The sequence below is a fragment of the Daktulosphaira vitifoliae genome, unplaced genomic scaffold, assembly GCF_025091365.1.
Source record: "Daktulosphaira vitifoliae isolate Bord-2020 unplaced genomic scaffold, ASM2509136v1 Scaffold_3, whole genome shotgun sequence".
NCBI lineage: Eukaryota > Metazoa > Arthropoda > Insecta > Hemiptera > Phylloxeridae > Daktulosphaira > Daktulosphaira vitifoliae.
The window spans coordinates 3,013,738-3,035,392 of record NW_026099574.1 but is presented as its reverse complement, the minus strand read 5'-3'; the positions used below and the strand labels follow the sequence as shown (position 1 = coordinate 3,035,392).

The 21,655-nt window shown below is 32.5% G+C and overlaps 2 protein-coding genes, 1 long non-coding RNA gene and 1 pseudogene across 3 annotated transcripts; all 4 read right to left on the bottom strand.

The window, feature by feature from the left end:
- Positions 1-3,611: 3,611 nt before the first annotated feature.
- Positions 3,612-4,367, bottom strand: LOC126901076 (uncharacterized). The gene is made up of 3 exons (XR_007702961.1): positions 4,119-4,367; positions 3,895-4,025; positions 3,612-3,784 (listed from the first exon to the last, which is right to left on the bottom strand). It is a non-coding gene; the product is annotated as an uncharacterized LOC126901076 (long non-coding RNA).
- A 1,488-nt stretch (positions 4,368-5,855) lies between these two features.
- On the bottom strand, positions 5,856-9,617 carry LOC126901075 (uncharacterized; annotated as a pseudogene).
- Positions 9,618-19,013: 9,396 nt separating this feature from the next.
- Positions 19,014-19,866, bottom strand: LOC126900941 (uncharacterized). Its single transcript, XM_050676979.1, has one exon. The coding sequence runs from the start codon at positions 19,864-19,866 to the stop codon at positions 19,423-19,425; it is 444 nt and encodes a 147-aa protein (XP_050532936.1). The 3' UTR covers positions 19,014-19,422.
- Positions 19,812-21,642, bottom strand: LOC126901813 (uncharacterized). The gene has a single exon (XM_050678611.1). It carries the CDS (start codon positions 21,559-21,561, stop codon positions 19,891-19,893), a length of 1,671 nt encoding a protein of 556 aa, XP_050534568.1. The 5' UTR covers positions 21,562-21,642; the 3' UTR covers positions 19,812-19,890.
- Positions 21,643-21,655: the final 13 nt, after the last annotated feature.

Here is a 21,655-nt window from a genome sequence, read left to right as displayed (position 1 = left end):
TTTTTTTTTTTTTAATATAACATTATTAAAATAAAAATAACACAAACAATGACATTACAGATTATATTTTAATATATTTCAAAGAACATTAATTTTTTAACATTTAATAAAAATAAAAATAATGAAAATGAAATTTTGTTAAACTAAAAAAAAGTATTCTTTGTTATGATTACACAAGAATATGTGATTATTATCAGGTTTTTTAATCCCTTTGCCTCATAAAGATACCAACTTTATATTTTCTGACATTATATATATTTAAATAATTTTTCTTCTTTTTCCTCGTCTATTTTCTATTATATAAATAATGTATGTAATAAATCCAACCAAAAAAATGGCTGGTTGGTAACTTTTAAACCAGTATTAGAAATATATTAAAATTTTTAAATGGAGGCTGGAAGTAAGGTGCGGGTTATGTTATTTTTTTTAATACACATCAATCTGCAGCATTACTTCTCCAAAGCATGTATAAAAATCTTTATAATTCCTGAACAAATAGTTTAAAATTAGTTTTTGATCAGACATTTTCTATTATATAAACTATTTATATATGTTTATTGTCATAATAAATTTGTAACTTTATAAGAAACAAAGGAATGTACATAAAAAATGATTATGCACTTAAATATTGAAAAACAAATACTACTTAAAATTGCAAAAAAAATCAAAATTATTATTGTTTATTATTTAATTATTATTATTATTTTAGAAAAATATAGCGGCCAACGAAAAATAAATCGTTGTTAGGGTTATAGTTTGACGTGTCGAATTGTTTAATATTGTTTTTACATCATCTACCGTCAGAAACATCTACCGTTTGTAATTCGTAAAATAAAGAGTATCCGTATATAATAACTTACACTTATCCCCAAACATTTTCGTCATGAAGTTGTAGTGAAAATCGTATATAATAGTTTTGGAAATTTCGAAAGAAGTTTGGTTTTCAGCTCAAAGAAAATAAAATAATTAAAGAAATATTCGAGTAAAATATATTTTATTATAAATTTATTAATTATTATTTCTATACATAGGCATGAAATATTATACAACTGAAACTGCATGTCATCTCAATCCAAAGCTTGACAGGATCATAATAAATTTGCATTTAATCATAAGTATTGAGTACATAATTTTTTTGTAATTGTTGACCTAATTTATATGATAAATAATGTTATTAATTTTTAGAAATCAATTTTTTCTCGAAGATCATTAATTTTCAAATGTACACAGAGGAAAATGTTGTATTGTAAAATGAAAATACTAAGAATTTTATAATTTAAAAAAATTTTATTATAAGTTAAATATTAGTAATTAAGTTGTGACACGGCACCGTGCGTCGCTCTAGACTGGCGCTCACTCGTGTCTCTAGATATCAGCCGTCCAGCTATTAATATAACAATCGGTTGTCATCGGGTATCTCCCTGCCCTTGACACCGAGATAATGCCGCCGCCGAATATGGATTACGGATATTGCGTTCTGTTTCGTTTTGTGTGGTTTTCCTTCCCTTTGGTTTGTTCTTACAACGTTTCGACGTAAGTTACCTCGTCCTTACTAACTCCTTATACTGTTAATTTTACGTACTAGTTTTACTGATTATAATTGTACAATTGTGCTGTGTTATAAGTGTATTCATTTTTGGCATTATTTAAATTGGTAGAGCGAACTATATGTATATATATATAAAGACATTTATATTTCATTATTGTGTGACGTTGCTAATAAATGTGCTGCTGCTCCTTTGGTTTGTAAATAAATTTTCGGTGACATTATTGTGTGCATTTGTACACGTTCAACTGTACCTTTTGGCAAAGATAGGCAAGTTAATGAAAATATTTAATTCGAGTTAAGTTAAGTATGAACAATGTCAATAAATTAACAGTTAAAAGTTACCAAATTTTTAATTTAACTAGCTAAGTTAAAAAAAATTTTTTAAATATATATTTAAAATAAACTAGTTTAGAAAGTTACAGTAAGAAATACATATATAACTAACAAAAGCCAAAAAAAAATATATACTATTTTAGAAAAATTGAGTGGCTAGTGTTAAAAAAATTATCTTGTATATATTTTTAATCATTATTTAGAAAATTATGAATATTGTTATATAAATATTTTATTTAGGATAGGGGAAAATTCTATTTAAATACGTTTTATTTTAGCACCTTTAATAAAAGTAATTGTAATAAGTTTTTAAAATAATCTAATGTGTAATTCAGGAAACAAATTTGGTTATTTTTATTTATTTATAATTTTTGTTAGAAAATTACCTTATTTTTACTAAGTAATCCGATTTTTTATGGAAGTTTTAGTTATTTGTAGGTTGTAAAACTAAAGATATATTACAATATTTATTTCAAATTAATATGTTTATTTTTTATTGTTAAAATATTTGATATATTTAAGTAACAAGGTCATCTCAAAATTTTTATCAGCCATTTTTCCTCTTCTATTTTCCGTTAATTGCCCTCCTGCACTAAATAGCCTTACTATAGGAGCTGATAGAATTGCTGTACTAAATCTAATGTAATCTTTTTTTAATGGCAAATATAGTAACTCAAAAAGAAAATTACTCTAATTTATCGGGAAAGAGAAAGTTACTATTTGTTTTAATAAAGTTTCTCGGGTATGAGTTCGAGGGTTTATGAGAATAGTGAAAAGGTAATATAAAGACAGAGTGATTTTTTTAGTGATCACTCAATATTTCTTTGTCCCTATGTTAACCATGTACTTAAAGAATTAATATTTTTAAACCTTATTAATTTAATTAATTAGCATTTACCTTGATATTTCCAAAGGATATCTAGAGAATGAATTAAGTCGTCTGTTTATTTTGAATAATTCTTAACGTATCTGTTTACTTCTTACACATGAACTAAACGATTGAGATTAATGAGCTGCGTCAATACTGGGAGCACGCCTGGATCAATATAAAATGAGCCATGGGAGTATACTGACGAGACACTGAGAGCATGCCGAGAGTATACTGCCCATTTTTAGGCCTTTTTTGTCCCCTTTTATATTGCTGTTTTGTTAATTTTTATAACTATATTCATGTGTAAGAAGTGTCAGAAACGCTATTGATATCTCTTTATTAAATTATTTATTACATGTTATCTTAAAATTTAACATACTATTCTGGACAATGATTAATTATTTCATTATAATATTGACATATTAGTGACAATTTATGTTAATATTTATGTGTATTTTAATATTTACATGAAAGTTTTAAATTAATTTAGTTTATTGCTTAATAGATAATGTTGATTATATTGTCCATATGTGACAGTATGACAATTTTTATTTGACAATAGTTATCATAGTTTACTGTCTAGATAAGAGTTGTAATGAGAGGTCAATGTATTATAACACAAAGGCAAATCAATAGATGTTTGTTTTTAAAGATTTATTTTATAAATAGTTGTCCACCAACATTTGTGCATCATTGTTAGGGTAATAATTAGTTATTTTATTGTCCTTTTAATAAATTTTTAATTTATTCCAATATAAAACTAATATTCTATCATTTGAATGACTCTGGAAGAAGTTTCACATTATCTGCACATACTCATAACACACACTGGTTTTTTTTTTTAAATTACAATTTATTTACCTTTTGTCAAGTCCCTTTTTTAAGCTTTGAACAAGAGGTTAACAAAATTTAAGATTTGTTAATTCTTCATAGCATTTATTTATTGCACTAATGGTAGATAATAAATAACCAATACAAATTTTGTTTTCCCCTTGCAAAATATCTAAACCTCGTGCAATTGGTTTCATAACCTATATATGCATATACTAATATAGTTTTCAATTTAAATAATTATGATAAACTCTTTAAATTATGAATTAACTATTTATATATATATATATAATAGAAACCATAATATTACCTTACAGTATTCAATTAAAAAATCAGTCTTGTACATTTGAAAAAAGAGGTAATTGTAGTTTGACACATATTTCATTAAGTTTATTAAGATTATTAGCTATAACATTCATAGCATCATAAAAAGAGTTCCACCTAAAAATTAAAATATAAGTATACATTTTTTTTTTAACTTATAAATGTATTTATTATAAAATAAAATCAATTTTAATATCCTGTTTATTTTACCTAGTTGCATTTGGTACAATAAGATAAAGACCAAGAGTCTCTTTTATTTGGTCTGCACATTGTTTGGACTGATTTTGTTTATTAAACAACGCATAACACAAAGAAAAAACACGTCTACTAAGTCTTTTATAGTTTCCATCATTAAGTGCTTCTAAACAATCTACTGTTGCAATAAGATTGAGGGTGTGAGCAGCACATATAGGCCAGTCAACGAAGGAGTAATTTTGACTAATGGCGGAAAAAATTCCCAACCAAATTTTTTTTTTTTAAAAGTTGAATTAAGATATGTATAATGATATACTAAAAGTCCTCATCGATTGAACTTGAGCTTTTTTTTTACAGCCTCGCAAAAGTTAAAAAATATGAGCTTTTTTAATTTTCTCAAAAAAATTTGACTTACAAAAAAAAATTTCGTACAAAAGTTGTTTAAAAAATAATTTTAAACAAAAAAGATAACTCATATTTTTTCATTTAAACAAATATTTTTCAAGTTACATTACATTTAATATGAGTACTAAAATTTATTTTCCAATTTTTTTCATTTTATTGTTACTTTTTATCATGTTATACTTACATTAGACACAATGTTATAAATGCATAAGTGTGTATGTGTGAGTTTATTTATTTATAGTATCATTAAAGTGTAGTGTATATTAAGATACAACCGATAGAGTAAGTAATTGATTTGACGCTATATTGTTTAAACCCAACTAAACGCTAAATTGTACATTCCCAAACAATAATTATATTATGTCAATTGCCACAGTGTGTATAATTGGGTGCAGCATAGATGATTAAAATCATTATCAAAAAACAACGCCTTGATGCGAATCTGTAGATAGTGTTTAATTTTAAAATTTTAATGGATTATTACAAAAGCTACATGATCTCCTATTTCCTTATTTATATCCTAAATACAAGTTATATGCATTACTAGTGCATAGAATGTAATCGATGGAGGATTTCTCCACTTTTTCCATTTTCTTATTCATTTTCCCATTCTAAATTTTGATAGAATATATCTTCAACAAAAGTACAATTTTCTTAATCTTCAATCTTTATTTCTATTGAATTTGTACACCATTGACCTTTGCAATGTTCATATATAATAGAACATTTAAGCCCTGTTTTATGGCAGCCACAATTTTTATCACCTCCAGCACCAGACTAAAGACCGTTTTATGACAATTATCTTTATTATTAGCAGAAATTCCGGTGGCAATTGACATAATATAATTATTGTTTGGGAATGTACAATTTAGCGTTTAGTTGGGTTTAAACAATATAGCGTCAAATCAATTACTTACTCTATCGGTTGTATCTTAATATACACTACACTTTAATGATACTATAAATAAATAAACTCACACATACACACTTATGCATTTATAACATTGTGTCTAATGTAAGTATAACATGATAAAAAGTAACAATAAAATGAAAAAAATTGGAAAATAAATTTTAGTACTCATATTAAATGTAATGTAACTTGAAAAATATTTGTTTAAATGAAAAAATATGAGTTATCTTTTTTGTTTAAAATTATTTTTTAAACAACTTTTGTACGAAATTTTTTTTTGTAAGTCAAATTTTTTTGAGAAAATTAAAAAAGCTCATATTTTTTAACTTTTGCGAGGCTGTAAAAAAAAAGCTCAAGTTCAATCGATGAGGACTTTTAGTATATCATTATACATATCTTAATTCAACTTTTAAAAAAAAAAAATTTGGTTGGGAATTTTTTCCGCCATTAGTCAAAATTACTCCTTCGTTGACTGGCCTAATAGTTGGTGTGGAGGTAGAACCAAATGTTCAAAATTATTTATGGTCAAATCATCATCTAATACATCAGAAATTTCTATATTTGTAATAGCTTCTTCCTCATTTATATTTAAATCATCAGTTGGTTTTTCATTTCCACAAAAATTTCTAAAGAAAATTAAAAACATTAGTATGGTTTCAAATTTCAACAATATATTTTTTTACACTATTTAAACAAAACATAAAATAGTGTGAATAGAGATTTTAGGTTACTACTCTCTCTTGATACACAATTTCAATAAAAAATTATTGATTGGTAATAGTTATGTTAAAATTATTGAGATTACTATCACTGAATTTGTAACATTTTATTATTATAATCATATTATAAAATTATTTATTTTGAATATAAATTAAAAAAGACTATTATTTGTAAATTAAATGATTTCTTGTTAGGATAATTATATTAATTAACGCCTATGTTGATGCATACAATTAGTGGAATAATAGCATTTTTAGTAATTGTAAAAACTAGCACACAACATAAAATGAATATTAGGTATTTAATTTTTATTCATTACTCTTATCTAAAAGCTTTCACAAAGTTGGCAGCATTGTCAGTAACAATAAGTGTGGTCTTGTTTTGCAAATCAAACTCATTTAAAATGTTATCAATAAGTTTAGCTATATTTTGAAAAGTATGTCTACCAAACTTACGTCTACAAGCAATAACTTTGCTGGACCTTTCAAGGTTTACAGGATCAAACCAGTGAGCAGTCACGCCTATATATGCTCTTTAACAATGAAAAGTGCATTAGTACCTTTAATTTAATAAATTTTATTTATAGCAAAATCACCACTGAGTTGTTAACTAAAAATTAAGTAATCTGATTGTGGGTTACAGTTGGTAGTTTATATAACATAGAAAATATCTAAATTTAATCCTACTGCAAAATCACAATTTTTGATGTAAAATCATTTTACTGATCTTTCAATAGAAAATTCTAATTTTAAAAATAAAATAATTAAATTTGTACATTATTTTTATAAATAATTTTTTAAAAAATAAATATATATTAATTTCATGAAATAATAAAAATCAAAGTATAAATTTTTAAATATTTTTTCAAAATTAAAAAGTATTCATTTGGTAGTATTCACATATCACCTTACAAGTATAAAATATGATACTCAAAAAATAACTATTCTATTATAAATTTGAAAATAAAAAACTAAATTTAATTAATTAAATAAATAAATTAGTTTTAGTTATTTTATAAAAACTGTTTATTTAAAATAAAATTAATAAATAGGTATGGTTATGAATGATACATGCATACCTCTGAAAAACTGACCTATAATCTGTTGTTAAGCAAACGTGACTTATGTTATTAAATTCTATTTTCATTTCTTTAATGAAGCTGTCAAATAACTTTTCCGCATCTATCATCAATGTCCTACGGGATACTGGAAGTTTTTGAGATGTCAGTTTGCAATAATCTATGAAAGCTGGATGTTCAATTAATGAAAAAGATGAAACTGTATTAATAATTAACTTCAAATTAGCATTGTCAAATCCAGTTTGAGTTAATTTTTTAATCATTTTTCCAACATTTTGAATTTTTAACTGGTTTGTATCTGTAGCTCTAGATTTATCAAGCCTATTTTTAAAAATGGCATTAAATTCATCTGATTTGTTAAGATGAACGTGCTGTAAAATATAAGTAGATATTAAAAATAGTATTCAAATTTACGAAGTAGAATAAATAATAATAACCTTAATGTGAGTTCTAAGATTGGCATTTGATGTATGAGAAACTGATAATAATTTTCTTTTGGGTGCACATAACAAACACTTAAATATTATTAAATATTAAAGAATTTTTACTTATATTATCAAACATTTGTTTTTGAAAATAATTAATGTATGGCCTCTTTAAACAATTTGACGATTGCTCAATTGATTCAAGTGGTTGATTATCACTGGAACCTCTTATTTTACTTATCGACATAACAAAACATTTTAGATTCACGATGTATAAATTATTATTATAAACATAAAACAACACTACATAATTAAAACATAACATAAGAATAGTGATGAGCAGAATTACTCTTGTTCTTGCGGTCTTGGCTCGGTCTTGCATTTCTACGAAACCAAGAACAAGACCAAGACTGTAATAATATCAGCAAGACCAACATCAAGACTGTACTCAATTGACAAGAACAAGACCAAGACTTTTTTAGCAAGACCAAGAACAAGAACAAGACTAGACTTGCAAGAACAAGACCAAGACCAAGACTCAAAATGCAAGAATCTTGCAACAACAAGAATAAAACTGCAAGAGTATTGCACTCTTGCAAAAAAAAAAAAAAAATTGTTGTTGGTTAAAATCGTTAAGATTATTAATGACAGATTCGACAATATTAAATTTTACTTTGATTTTTATTCATTACGCGTATTGTTCAAATTAAATATTACCTATGAGCTGATGTTACCGATTAACTTAAAATTTTACAATCATGTTTCAAAATTTATTGTCATTCAATTGTAATTAATTAATTTTAAATAATTAAAGAAGATTAAAAATAAATATTCCGTGCTTCAAACATTATGATAAAATTAGATAAAATTTTTGTTTACTTCTAAAGCGGAGACTGAAACTGGTTTTATAAAAACTGGTTATAACAGTTTTTTTCGGTTTTGTTAATCAAAACCAATAATTTTTAAAAACTGTGTCTATGAACAGAAAGCGATTATTATTTAAAACCGGTTTTAAAAATCGATACATAAAACCGGCGACTGGTAAACTCATAAAATAAATATATTCATGTTCATTATTCAATGAAAAAAATTAATTAAAATGCAAAAAAAATTATCCGACTAGGAGAATCGAAATCGCGTCCTCCCCGACCGCACATCCGCTGCGTTACCATTCGGACAATATTACGCCATCAGTTTAAAGTGAAAAAATACTTTGTTTCAATAACGTCTTATTTTTTTATAATTTAATTTATTTGTTTATTTTTTTTTAATACCCCAAACTATTCATAAAAAAATCATCCATATTGTTTATGCTAATATTAAGTTCTAACTTAAAAATCCTATGGCATATAAATTAAATTTGAATTTACAAACTGAAGTATATAACTTCGTTATTTAAACCTTTTAAGTAGAAAATTTTTACAAATATAAATGAATGCAAGATTTTGCAAGAGTATTGTGACAAGACTCACAACAAGAACAAGATTTTATGGGCAAGACCAAGAACAAGAACAAGACTAAATAAGCAAGACCAAGAACAAGAACAAGACTAGATTTGCAAGACCAAAACCAAGACCAAGACTGAGTTAGCAAAGCAAGACCAAGACCAAGACTGAGCTATCAAGAACAAGACTATGACCAAGACTTTGACAGTCTTGGTCTTGTTCTTGTTTTGCTCATCACTACATAAGAAATATTTATCAACTGACGCCACAATTTTGTTATGAACATATTATTTCGTATTCGATTGACGATAGTATGAAAATCCTATCACACTAACATCATACACAACCAAAGTAAGTGCATTGCATTTAAGCTATTTTAGAATTTTCCCCAATTCTGAGAGCAGGTGTGCGGCCTTATCAATAATGATTATTTTCATCATATAATAATACATCTAAGTAGAGTATTATTATGTCTATCCTTCATTGTGTATTTTTATAGCCAAAAAATATAAAACACAGATTTTAGTATTAATATTGGGTATTAATCACTCGGACCGTGATCCAGGTGAGGGGTGGAGTTGGTTCTTTAAGAAGGACTAAAGCTATCTCTAGGTTTGGCGTCGAACGATTCCACTTTATTCTTTCCTGTAAAGTGTGCAAATATTCTTTCTGCCACCTGGCCCAAAAATGTTGCATGATTTGTACTATCAATGTCCAACGTTTCCCCTGGCTGACGTTGATATCATCGTCGCTATAGAAAGGGGACGGAACTGTGACCAATGGTTCTAACGTTAAGAAGTGCCCTGCGGTTAAAGGTGTGAAGTCGTTTGGATTTGCTGACATAGCACTTAACGGTCTCGAATTAAGTGTAGCTTCGATCTGATGTAATATACTATATTAAATATAGTATTTAATTCCTCATAAGTGAGAACTCGGTCTTGGACGGTTCGGTGAAATAATATCTTGGCCGACTTAACGTTGGCCTCCCACAATCCTCCCATATGAGGAGTAGCGGGTGGATTAAAATGCCAATTAATCTGGTTTTGTACGACATAGTTGGTGAAGGTTGACTCGTGCAGTATAGCGTCTACTTCCTTTAAGTAACGCTGAGTACCCACGAAGTTCGTTCCGCAATCACTGTAAATATCCGCACAGCGACCTCTTCGACTAACACACCGGCTTAAAGCAGTAATAAAAAGTTGTGTCAATAGGTCTGAGACGAGCTCGACGTGAACTGCAGTCATTGTCATACATATAGAGATACAAATATATACCTTTGTCACTTTTATTTTCCTAATCATTGAAGCCTTAATATTAAAAGGGCCGGCAAAATCCACTCCTGTTTTGCTGAACGGTTTGATTTGAGAGGTACGGAAGGAAGGAAGATTGCCCATAATGGGTTGAGATGGACGAGGTTTTGCTCTAAAGCATGGAATACATTGATGAAGATTTCGGTTGATTATGCTTCTTGATGAGATTATCCAATAATTTTGCCGTAATAAGTTTTGCACCGTTTGTTCTGTGGACGTGGTTTATTAGAAGTTCCGTTAACCGTGCCATTTTGGGCAGTAAAAGAGGATTCTTTTCTTGATAGGGTATACTTGAATGGTTTAAACGACCGCCCACCCTTAGCAGCTGGTCTTCGTCTAGGAACGGTGTTAATTTCCTTAAAGAGACCGTGTCGCATCGCATTTCCGGTGTTACCGCCGAATGGCGATCGCGGCGCTTCCTCTTTACGTCCGACAGGTCGCGGTGGCCGACGGGCGGTGAGAACCGGTCGCTCGGAGCTGGACTATTGAGACTGATAATAAATTGAATAATCGTTTTCCAACTGTCACGTCGACCTTTATCAAGGAACGAAAGATATCTGTATTTAATTTACTTAATTGTTTAATTAGAATTATTGTTTTGTTGTTTAATAAAAAACGCTATTATGTTAGTACTTACTATTATTATACTTACTACCTTGAATACATCAAGTGGCGCAGTCGGTAAAGGATTTTTGAGGATTTAAGGTAAGTGAAAACTTAGTCAAACATTATTTTTGCACTCCCTATTCCATTCAAATAAAGGAACTTAAAGCTTCTATTGACTTAATCTTTAAAGGGCCCAAGTTAAGTGAATAAGTAATTCCAGGCAATATTAAGTATACCCCATAAACGTGGTTTTAGCTAAAAATAAATTTGGCAAACCCACACTTCCCGTACACGTGATCAGTGCATCGCTATCTCCCATTGACCTACTTGCATTCTATTATTAATTATATCACCACTCATTATGTCAGGTAAGACCATACTTGAGTTAACAATAAGAGAATTGCAAGGGGAGCTTACGCGACGGGGACTCGCAACTGGGGGCTCCAAAGCTGACCTTATGGTTCGGCTGGAAGACCATATTTTACAGGAGGAGAGAACAAACGCGGCGATTCTAAGATTTCACCCCGACCCACAGAGTAATCCTCCCCCTCAGGACGAACATATCCCTAACGGAAGGCCCGGGCAACCGGATGACACGAAGAGGATAGGCGCTCCGAAAATGACCGTGACAGTTGGTCACTGTCATATGACACATATATGCTATTATGTGGGTACGTCGAGGACAACGTCAAGCGGAACGAGGAACTGGAAGCAACAGTCGCCCAGCAACACGAACACATTGCCCAGCTCGAAGCAAAGTTGGACAACTTGATCAAGCAGATCAACTTGTCCAACTACGATGAACAGGGGGTCACAGGTACTACAAACCAGAGAACCGTCCCACAATCCGGCTCGGTACAGCAAATTCCGACAGATAGGACGAGAAAACCACGGTTCCAGACGGAAGAAAACCGTCGTACGGGTACCCAGAGCGATTTTGACCGGACAAGTCAAAATCCCTCTCTCACTCTCCCACCCGAGTCACGGACGAACTTTATGTTCTCCGGTGGATTTTCACGGCTAATGAATGAGCCTGCTGAAAATAAGGATTTCTCCGGTGGAAACATCGTTCTGTTCCGGGAAAACCCATCGTTTCCCGTTTGAGTCAGCTGGAACCAACTTACTCCGGTCAAAATGACAATTTCTTCGGAAAAAATTTACGATTCTCCGGTGCAAACCGTGAATCAACCAGAATCCACGGAGAAAGTGTCCAGGAAAGTCACTTTTACGCTGAGGAAAGGACTCAGAATAGGAATAGCACGTGTTAGGCGACCGAAGTCAATAGACGATCTGTTTGAGCTGGCTAACGATCTGGATAGTGAAGACTTCTCACGGCAACGGCAACCCGAAGAAAAGAGGTTTTCGCCTGGTGGGTACGGCCCTAGATGGCCTAATAAAGAACCACTGCCGAATTCAAACGGTAAAGCGCCTAGATGCAAAAACTGCAATCGTTACGGTCACTGGTGGGCGAACTGCCCGGACAAAAACCGGAAGGAGTCGGAAAACGGGAAGAGTTCCGGTCGATCCACGGAAAATCGTCCAGACAGAAAGTGAATAATCCCAAACTCCACCGAAAAAAAAGTCCCAAAGCCCGGAGTTCTGCCCAAAAACACGTAAAGGGATCGGAGGAACAAACCAAAATGCAATTTGCCGCAATTGAATCCGAAGGAAAGGATAATTTTCGGGAGAAAACCGAAAAGGGAAAAGTTTCGGAAATACTGGAATATGTAGCTCAACGCGTCTTGACCAAGGAACATTAACAGCACATTCAGAGGACCATTTACCGAACAAAATCCCGGAAGACCCGGAACAAAACCTTCTAACAAGTAATTTGTTGTCGGTCCTGAAGTCTTTCCCGGTATAACTCTCTGAGGAGTTCACTCCTTTCAGCGGAATTCAAAATCGACGAAGAAAATCTGACACGGATTCGTTATACCATAACGTCTCCGGGCAGCTGAACTTTTCTCCGGAGAAAATGTTTCTATCGACAAAGGGAACCAAACAGAATCCGACCAGGATTCAGTAATGTTTTCGGAACCGGAGAAGATCACGGTAGAAACCATGCGTCATTCTAACCCAAGTAAGAACGGTAAAAAAGCGACATCAACCGAGACACCAAAAAGTTACAATGTGCCATTACCGGCAATTGAACTGGAGTTCCCCACGGGAATAGTTGTTGCGCCGTTAAACTCTCAAGCCACGAGATCTTATGTTTTACCGTGAGTAGCACGCAAATATGGGAAATTGGTAGAAGAACCACATGTGGTCACTATGGCTGACAACCGGACCGTGCAGGTTCATGAGTACGCTGAATTCACAGCAAGGGTATATGAACTTCAGGTGACGTTCAAAGCCGCAGTACTCGACCACTTGATTGGGGACATCTTCCTAGGACATGACTTTTTGGTGAAACAGGATTACCATTATGGAATTACCAGGCGTGTGTACCATTCACATGGGTACTGAAAAACGTACAACGATGTGTTGGAGAAAACACAAATCGAAGAAAGGGACTGTTCAAGAAGTAATTGTACCGGAAGGAAAGTATCCTGAAGAAGTGCAGTCAATTATACGGAAGTACCCTAAAGTTTTCTCCGGGGAAGTCGGAAGAATCCGTATCATTGAATATGATATCTGGTTAAACAAAAATACACCAGCTGCCTTGAATGCATATCCATATAATCGCGAGAAACAGGACATCATTTCTAATATGGTGCTCCGTGGATCAAGTACCGGTAAATGAGGGAAGTTTGGACGAAAAGTTCCATGATCCACCGACAAAGGATGATTTTTCCGGAGAAGATCACATAGGGGCAATATTTGACGAAAACCACCCGGAAAATATAAGTGTTTCGAACATTAAACAATGGCAAACCGAAGACAAAAGTTTGACCGAAAATGTTCGGACACTCCGGGGTAAAAATACAATTCCACGGTACATTCTCGGTAAATACCACCTGAAAAACGTCATTCTACTAAAAAGGACCGGAGGGATCCGGCGAAAACATCATCGTCGTTCCGTCGGACATGGCTGATCACCTACTATGGAGGTATCATGACCATGAACTAGTCGGGCATCCAAGTTGGAAAGAAACCTACCGTACCATCGGTAAGCGTTTCTACTGGACCGGTATTAGAGAATCGGTGAGACAATACGTCGCGAGGTGTCACGTTTGCGCATGTGTCATGCGTATGTGGCTTTCTCGGTATCGATGACACCGAGAAAGCCACGCCAGCCATTGGAGGTCATAAGTATTGATCTTATGGGCCCATATCCCAGGACTGCGCGCGGGAGAACATGCCTACTAGTAGCAACGGACTGCTATAGTAGATGGGACCGGACAAATTAGAGAAGATCCAATGAAAGGAGGAATTGTCCAGTAGAACAGAAACTTTTACCGACGAATTACCGGAAAAAATTCAATTTTCCACGAAGGAGCCGGGAAAATCTGAAAACACCGGACGGTCCGATAGAAAAATAAATTTTTCCGGAGGGGATAGCAACCCTCTGATGAACTCGGATTGAACTTCGGTAAAAGTGATCGCAGGACCATATCTACCCGGCTAAAAAATCACCTAGATCGTTTTACGGAAGGGGATTGGGTTTATTACCACGCACATCCCCTATCTAGCGCTGAAAAGAAATTTCATGCGAGGTTTGCAACAAAATGGCAAGGTCCAGTGCAAATTAGTAAACGATTAGGTGAGGGGGTCTATGTAACCAAAGGTAAAAGTCAGTTGAAGCTTCACGTTTCGGCCCTTAAACGTGCAGCTCAATTGAGGTATTCTAACGCTTTTGATTGGTTACAGAATGACGGAACAGCAAGCCAACAACAATCAGCGTCAATCGCGTCCAAACCGCCCATCACGAGCGGCAGCAACCGAGTTGACCAACATTTTGCGGAGCGTTATGCGGTTAAATGAGGAGAGGTGTGACCATCCTCACAGGCGAACCAACGGACGATGTTCCAACCGGCTGGATGGTCGAAATGACGAGGAGAGCGGAGCTGTGGGAGATTCGGGCCAACCCGCTGTTATGGGCCGTTTACGAGAGAGGGGTCTCCGACAGCACCCGGCGTTCGGAAACCGGACCAGAGTTAGTGAGGCGGAGGGACAGATGGACCCGAACAACACGTGGGGTTTCCCCAACCCGACTGCCACAGCAACCGGCCCAGGAGTGCTTGGAACGCCGGAGGCCCCAACCGCGGGTCGAACGGGTGAATCACCGTCACAGCGTGCGCGACGAAAACGAACGATTTCGTCCGCGTGTCCAACCTACGTCGGGACAGGTTCCACAAAGGGCTCAAGAATCTGAGTGGTCACGTGCCGGGGCTCATCATCAGCTACCTGTGGAGACAGAACAGCGTCAATGCCAGACAACAGGGTCCGAACGGGGAGTAGCTGGAGGGCGGCAGTCGAGCCCGAGCGTCGTAGAGACATCCGGGGACTGTCATATGGCATAGCCTACCGGTAGTTTTTGTTGGAGGTGACCGGCCAGATCCGACCCTATGCAATATTATACAGCCCGACACGGCGCAGTGATCTGAAATCGAATTTTAGGCGCTTATAAGTCTCATTTTAAAATGTACTCATAATGTTAAAATAATTATGAAAACTCAATTCTAGTATATTGCTTAGACAAAATATAAAATTTCAAGATCACATGTTAATCCGGTCGTTATTTATAGCCGTTTGAAGTATAGATGTGGTTATATTACGGTTATTTCAACATAAAAAAGGTCTTTCGTTGTAAAGTTTATTAACGAGTTAAAAAAAAATTTCGAAAAAATTTTTTTTTGACTAAATAATCATCGTTTTAATAAAATAGAGCATTTTTTGAGGCGTTTTTGAAACTAAAAAGCACAATACTAAAAATTACCTTATTTTAACCAAGTATCAATGCATAGATATTGTAGAGCAATTAGTCTAGATTTCAAAAATATAATTTTTTATTGCGGTCGACAAAAATAACTGTGCATAAGGCTAATAAGATTAAACCAATTCGTACATTTTTTATTTACAATTAGCTTTCATTTTTTTTATTTCTAATATCGAAATGTTTAGGTTATTTATTTCATCTACGACGTTCGATTCGGAATTTAAAAATAAATTTTGCACATCAATAGAAAATTAACTTATACTTTTTTTTTTAAATAATTTCATTGGAGATATATATGGATCACTTGATACTAATAGCATATGCATCAAATCTTTATTGGTATAACATTGAACATAAAAGGAATAGATAGAAATTTAGTAAAACGATTTGGAAACATACTTTCAGCAATTTCCAGTGGAAAAAAATTAATGTAGATGCTTTTTATATTTATGCTATGGAAACAGCTGATTTATACCCGTGGTATTATATGTCTGCTAGTGTCCACAAAATGTTAATTCATGGAGCGGACGTATTACGATTCGCAATACTTCCGATTGGTATATATATATTCATTACAATCCTATACATCAATTAAATTGTGTAACAATTTATTTGAAAACATTTTTAATTCAACTTTCGGAAGAAGCCCTGGAACCTAGAAAATTTTTTTAACTTGTTAAAAAACTTTACAACGAAAAACCTTTTTTATGTTGAAATAACCGTAATATAACCATATCTATACTTCAAACGGCTATAAATAACGGCATGCGACTATTGTTCGGATCGCCCGGGAGAGGCTGATAGCGCTCTGCACACCCTCTTCCGAGGCGTGGCGTGGGCCCAGGAACGGGACTCTTTGAAGTCTCGACTAATGTCCACGTTCCGAGTCGGGTCCATGGTGGACCTGATGTTGAGGAGCCGGGAGGCGTGGAGGCTCGTCTAGACGTTTGCCAAATCCGTCTTGTTAAAGAAGGAGGAAGCAGAACGCCTGAGACAGAGACAGCCACGTCGCCCGGCACAGAAGGATCTAAGGCGCTGGTTTAGGCCAGTGCCTTAGGTTTTCATTTTTGTGTAATGTTTTATGTCTTGTGAGTTATTTTGGCAGTCCTCCCTAACGGTTCCCACTCTGGGATCCGGTTAACGGGAAGGAGCCACACCACGTTGCGAATAAGCTCTTGATCAATTTCGGGCTGATTCGCAACGTGGTGGTGTGAATTATTAAGACGGCTAGTTGTGTGAAAATTTTCGATTTTATATTTTATTTTATTTTAAAATACCTTAAAAAAGGTATTAATTCTCATTAGATTTTTATCTCATTTAGATTCAATAACTTCAATGAATATCACAGACCCCATCATTATAGTTTCCCCTCGTTTCATGAAATTTCTTTTTCATATTAAAAGTATTATCTAGTTAAAGATAACCCTTAAAAATTGAAAAAATTTCCAATTTATCAATTAAAAAGTTACTTAGCCCTTATTTTCCATATAGACAATTATAATCATTCAGTTCCAATGCATTTATTGTCAAATTAAGTTTGAATTTATTAATTTTTCAACTCTATTTTTGTTTTCTTTAAATATTCTATAATAATGCAAATTTTTTGTTAAAATGTTGCTATATAAATCATTTCTAAAAAAAATTATTTTTAATTTCATTTAAATTTCACTATGGATTTTTACAATTATAGTCAAATTTTATAATACATTCTAATATAATACATAAACTTTTTGAAAATATTTATTTTGACATTAAGCTAGTATAACTTTTTAAAAAATATTTTTAAAAAGGAATTTATTTTGTTTTTTAAATTTGGGCGTTTTCTGAAATCATGAAAAAAAGTTACCACAAACCCTCACCAAAAAAATTTAATTTAAAACTTTCTTTATACACATTATTTTTTAATTTTTATTTTACACTGTTATTACTTTTAAAAAAATGTACAACTAGGTAATAAAAGTGGAGGCCACAGTGATAAGGTCATCAATTTACATAAGTGTTATATTAATTTAACTTACATTTACAATTTCCTTGGGTAAATTAGAAGATGTTCGAGTTGATTCTCAGTACACATATGAATTCATTCCTAAACTTTAGGCTATTGAAACGATAAAAATTTATAATTTTTATACTTCAGCCTATTAGCATTACCCAGGAGACACCACGAGGAGGTTGGCTGTTAAGTCTCCCAAAAATTTTTTTAGCTTCGATGAGAAGCAGAGAAGTTATTTTACTCTTATTTTGTCTTGAGATAAAAATATTTAAGTTGAATTAATATAAAATAAAATACATCGAAGCTAAAATGTAGTCAATTATTGTCAACATAATTACTAATATGAAGGTAAAAATTTAAAACGTTTTATGAAAACAAAATTTATATCCATCCATCAAAATTAAAGATTTAGATTTTTTACTTAAAATATACTATATTAATAAAAAACGATTTTTTTTAGGGAGACGACGATTTGCTGTTCATTAAAAATAACATTTTTATAATAAATAGTTTTACTTAATTATTAGTCTTGTCACACAAAATGCAATAGAAATCAAAATGTTTGTAATCATTTAATCTATACTCATCAGCTATACAATCAGTTACCACACGACGACAACATGTAGTGCATGACACCCATTGAATTCTGCTGTGATGTTCTATTTACTTTTGGCAATATAAACATATGTTTGCCATGTCACCTGAATTTTCTAGCAGTAAACTTTTTAATTCGTTTCTATAATTATTAGGGTTGAACTTCTTGTCGAAATGTGACTTATTTATTATTGTGATAGCGTAGTATATTACATAAACTCCACAGTTATAAGCATCAACTTGTTTTGGTATGTTTTTGGCTTTACATTGAACCAATGATACTTGAGGAATTGGTTTTTTAACATAAGTACAATGTGTTTTTAACCCTCTATATAACTTTTGAAACTTTTGCTGATTGTATTTTGGATCTTTAGTAGGATTCATTGGGTCTATTATGCAACACTCTTTAAGTTCGAAATTAATTACTGCAATAATCCAATGATTCATTTTTGATAATTCTATTTGCCATGGCATAATGACAGTACTATTTTTTTCGAAGTTATACCTATTTTTCTGTTCTTGATTTTTTTGCGTACTACCTTCAATATTATAAAAATCAGAATCTGTAGATCCAGTTTCTTGGAAAAATAGTAAATTTGATTTTAATAGTATTTTATCAGCAAGAATGTGTTCAACATATTTATTCAATGATCTTATATTGTGTGAAACACAATATATTGAGTGATTATCTGATGCCAAAAATTCAAATTTAGGTTTAATTGTACAAGATCGCAGTCTAATCATTTCAGCATTGACTTTAACAGTCGGTTTTGGCGGATTAGATGGAAAATAGTCTACACTCAAGCCTTTAGCCGATGTTGCTCTACTGCATCCAACATAAAGCATGTTGCACAGTAAATACTTTTTAGGCACATGATATGCAACATTTTCATAAGTTGCCCCTTGCGATTTATGAACAGTTAAGGCCAATGCCTCAACCAAAGGTAATTGTGTTCAAGTAACTTTCCGGTTCTCTGAGTTACCAATTTGAAATTCCAAATGCGTAATTTCAATAGATGTCCAGTAAGACCAGTCGTCAAATACTTCTCCTTGAGGGGACAACTTCCCTTTAACTTTTTGTCTTGTAATTGAACCTACTTCTGGTTCATCAAATTTTATCCACACTCTATGGGCAACTTCTTTACCACTAACAGTTACTGTACGGTTAATTTGCATCAATTCACCAATAGCGCCATTAACAATACCATCTTCTGTATTGATATTTGTAACAATCATATATTTTGCTGTTACTTTTAGTATAAGTGTCTTAGGCAATCCCATAGTTTTTTGCCTTGGAAGTTTCTTTGCAGCTGTAATATCAACTTTTTTCCCCGATGTATCTATTGTTTCAGATACAAAACTAGTAGTATTTAAACTATTTAATACTCTCGTATTCATATCGTCTACCTCTTTATTTGTTGCCTATAAATGCATAACTCCAGGTTGAAAACTAATTTCCAACGGTTTTACGAGTTTCATAAAAAAGGCTATATCTTTTTTAGTTAGTCCTCCTCTTGCTAATTTAGTTAATACTTCAGAAAATTCTTTATCATCTCTCTGCCTCATAATTTCAGTTAATTCATAAAATTGAAAAGTTTCCCATGTCGCTTTCGTCGATATTAATTCTATCGCAGTTGGATATTTAGCAACTATTTGATCAAAATATTCGTACAGTGGTGTGGATAGAACTGGGGTTAATTGGTAAAAGTCACCAAAAACAATCACATTTATATCACCAAATGGTTTGTCAATACGTAGAATATGTCTAAGTCGTTGATCAATGTAACCAAGAGTCTTTAAGCCAACCATAGAAATTTCATCAATTATGAGTAGTTTGACATTAGCCAGTTGACACCGTAAAGTATTTGATATGTCAGCACCAAGTTTTGGTAATATCCCAGAAAATTGATTAATTGGTAATTTAAATGCAGCATGAAGTGTTAAACCTCTTATTCCGTATGCTGCTTTGCCTGTAGGCGCTGTGAGTAACACAGGAGTAAGTGACAAATCATCTATATCTGGCCTCAGATTAGCTATTCTAATTGTTGATTGAGCTAAAGTCCGTATAAGTACAGATTTACCAGCCCCAGCTGGGCCAGTTACATAACATAAAATACTAGGTGCACCTGATCCCCATATTTGCTGTCTAAGTACATTAGTAACATGGTAGAGAATCATGCGTTGACCTTCATTCATACATTTCACTAGGTTTATAAATTGTTCGTTATCAATTTTATGTACGTTAAACATTCCATTAATTTCATTATTTTTATCTGAATTACCAGCATCGTCATTGTCATTAAAATCCCCTACAACCAACATTATTTCATCATGTGGAACCCAATCATCTGGTAATTCAGTCTCATTAATATCTTGTTGCTTTTCAACGTTATTTACATTCTCTTCTAAATCTTCTTCTTCAATTTTATTGAACTGATAATACATTTGCTGTATTTGTTCAATATTTTTTTCATATACTTCTTGACAATTTATATTTTCTATATCAGTGTATTCATTTCTCCAAGGAAAAAACAGCATAACTCTTTCCCTATAAAAGTCGGCAGGACTTTTATCAATACTAAATCTTACGTAGCGAATAATTTTTCGAATCTTACGCTTGTGCATAAACTTGTTGAGTTTCCCAATTAGAACATTATTTTCATAAAATACATCATCATTTGATTCAACGTCTATTGTATCATCAGATTCAGAATTATACAACTTTTTAGATGATTTTTGTTTATTTTTAATTTCAAAGTCAGCTGCAAATTCAGCTAGAGTTAAATTTTCATAATAAAGTGGTCTACATGAATAATATTCTATTAGGCCATCACAAAATATGTCAGTAGATTCAGGTTTCATTAGACCCCGAAGAGCAATAGGTTTAACGATGCGAGTTCTTTTATCCGAATGATTTGTATTAATAAATACGTGGCCAGTAGATGTACATGATTGTTTAATTCCTAAACAAGTGTAGACCGCTTCTTGAGCAGATATTTCTTGACTTCCGGAAAATGAAGACGCAATTTTCCTTAACTGTGTTTTCACAGACATATCCGATGATGATTTTAAGCTATCCACTATGTCTTTCATAAGCTTAGATATACTCTTTGACTTTTCCCTATGTATTCAATGACATATTTGACACACGAATATGTATCTAAAATGAACTGAATGTCCATGTTGG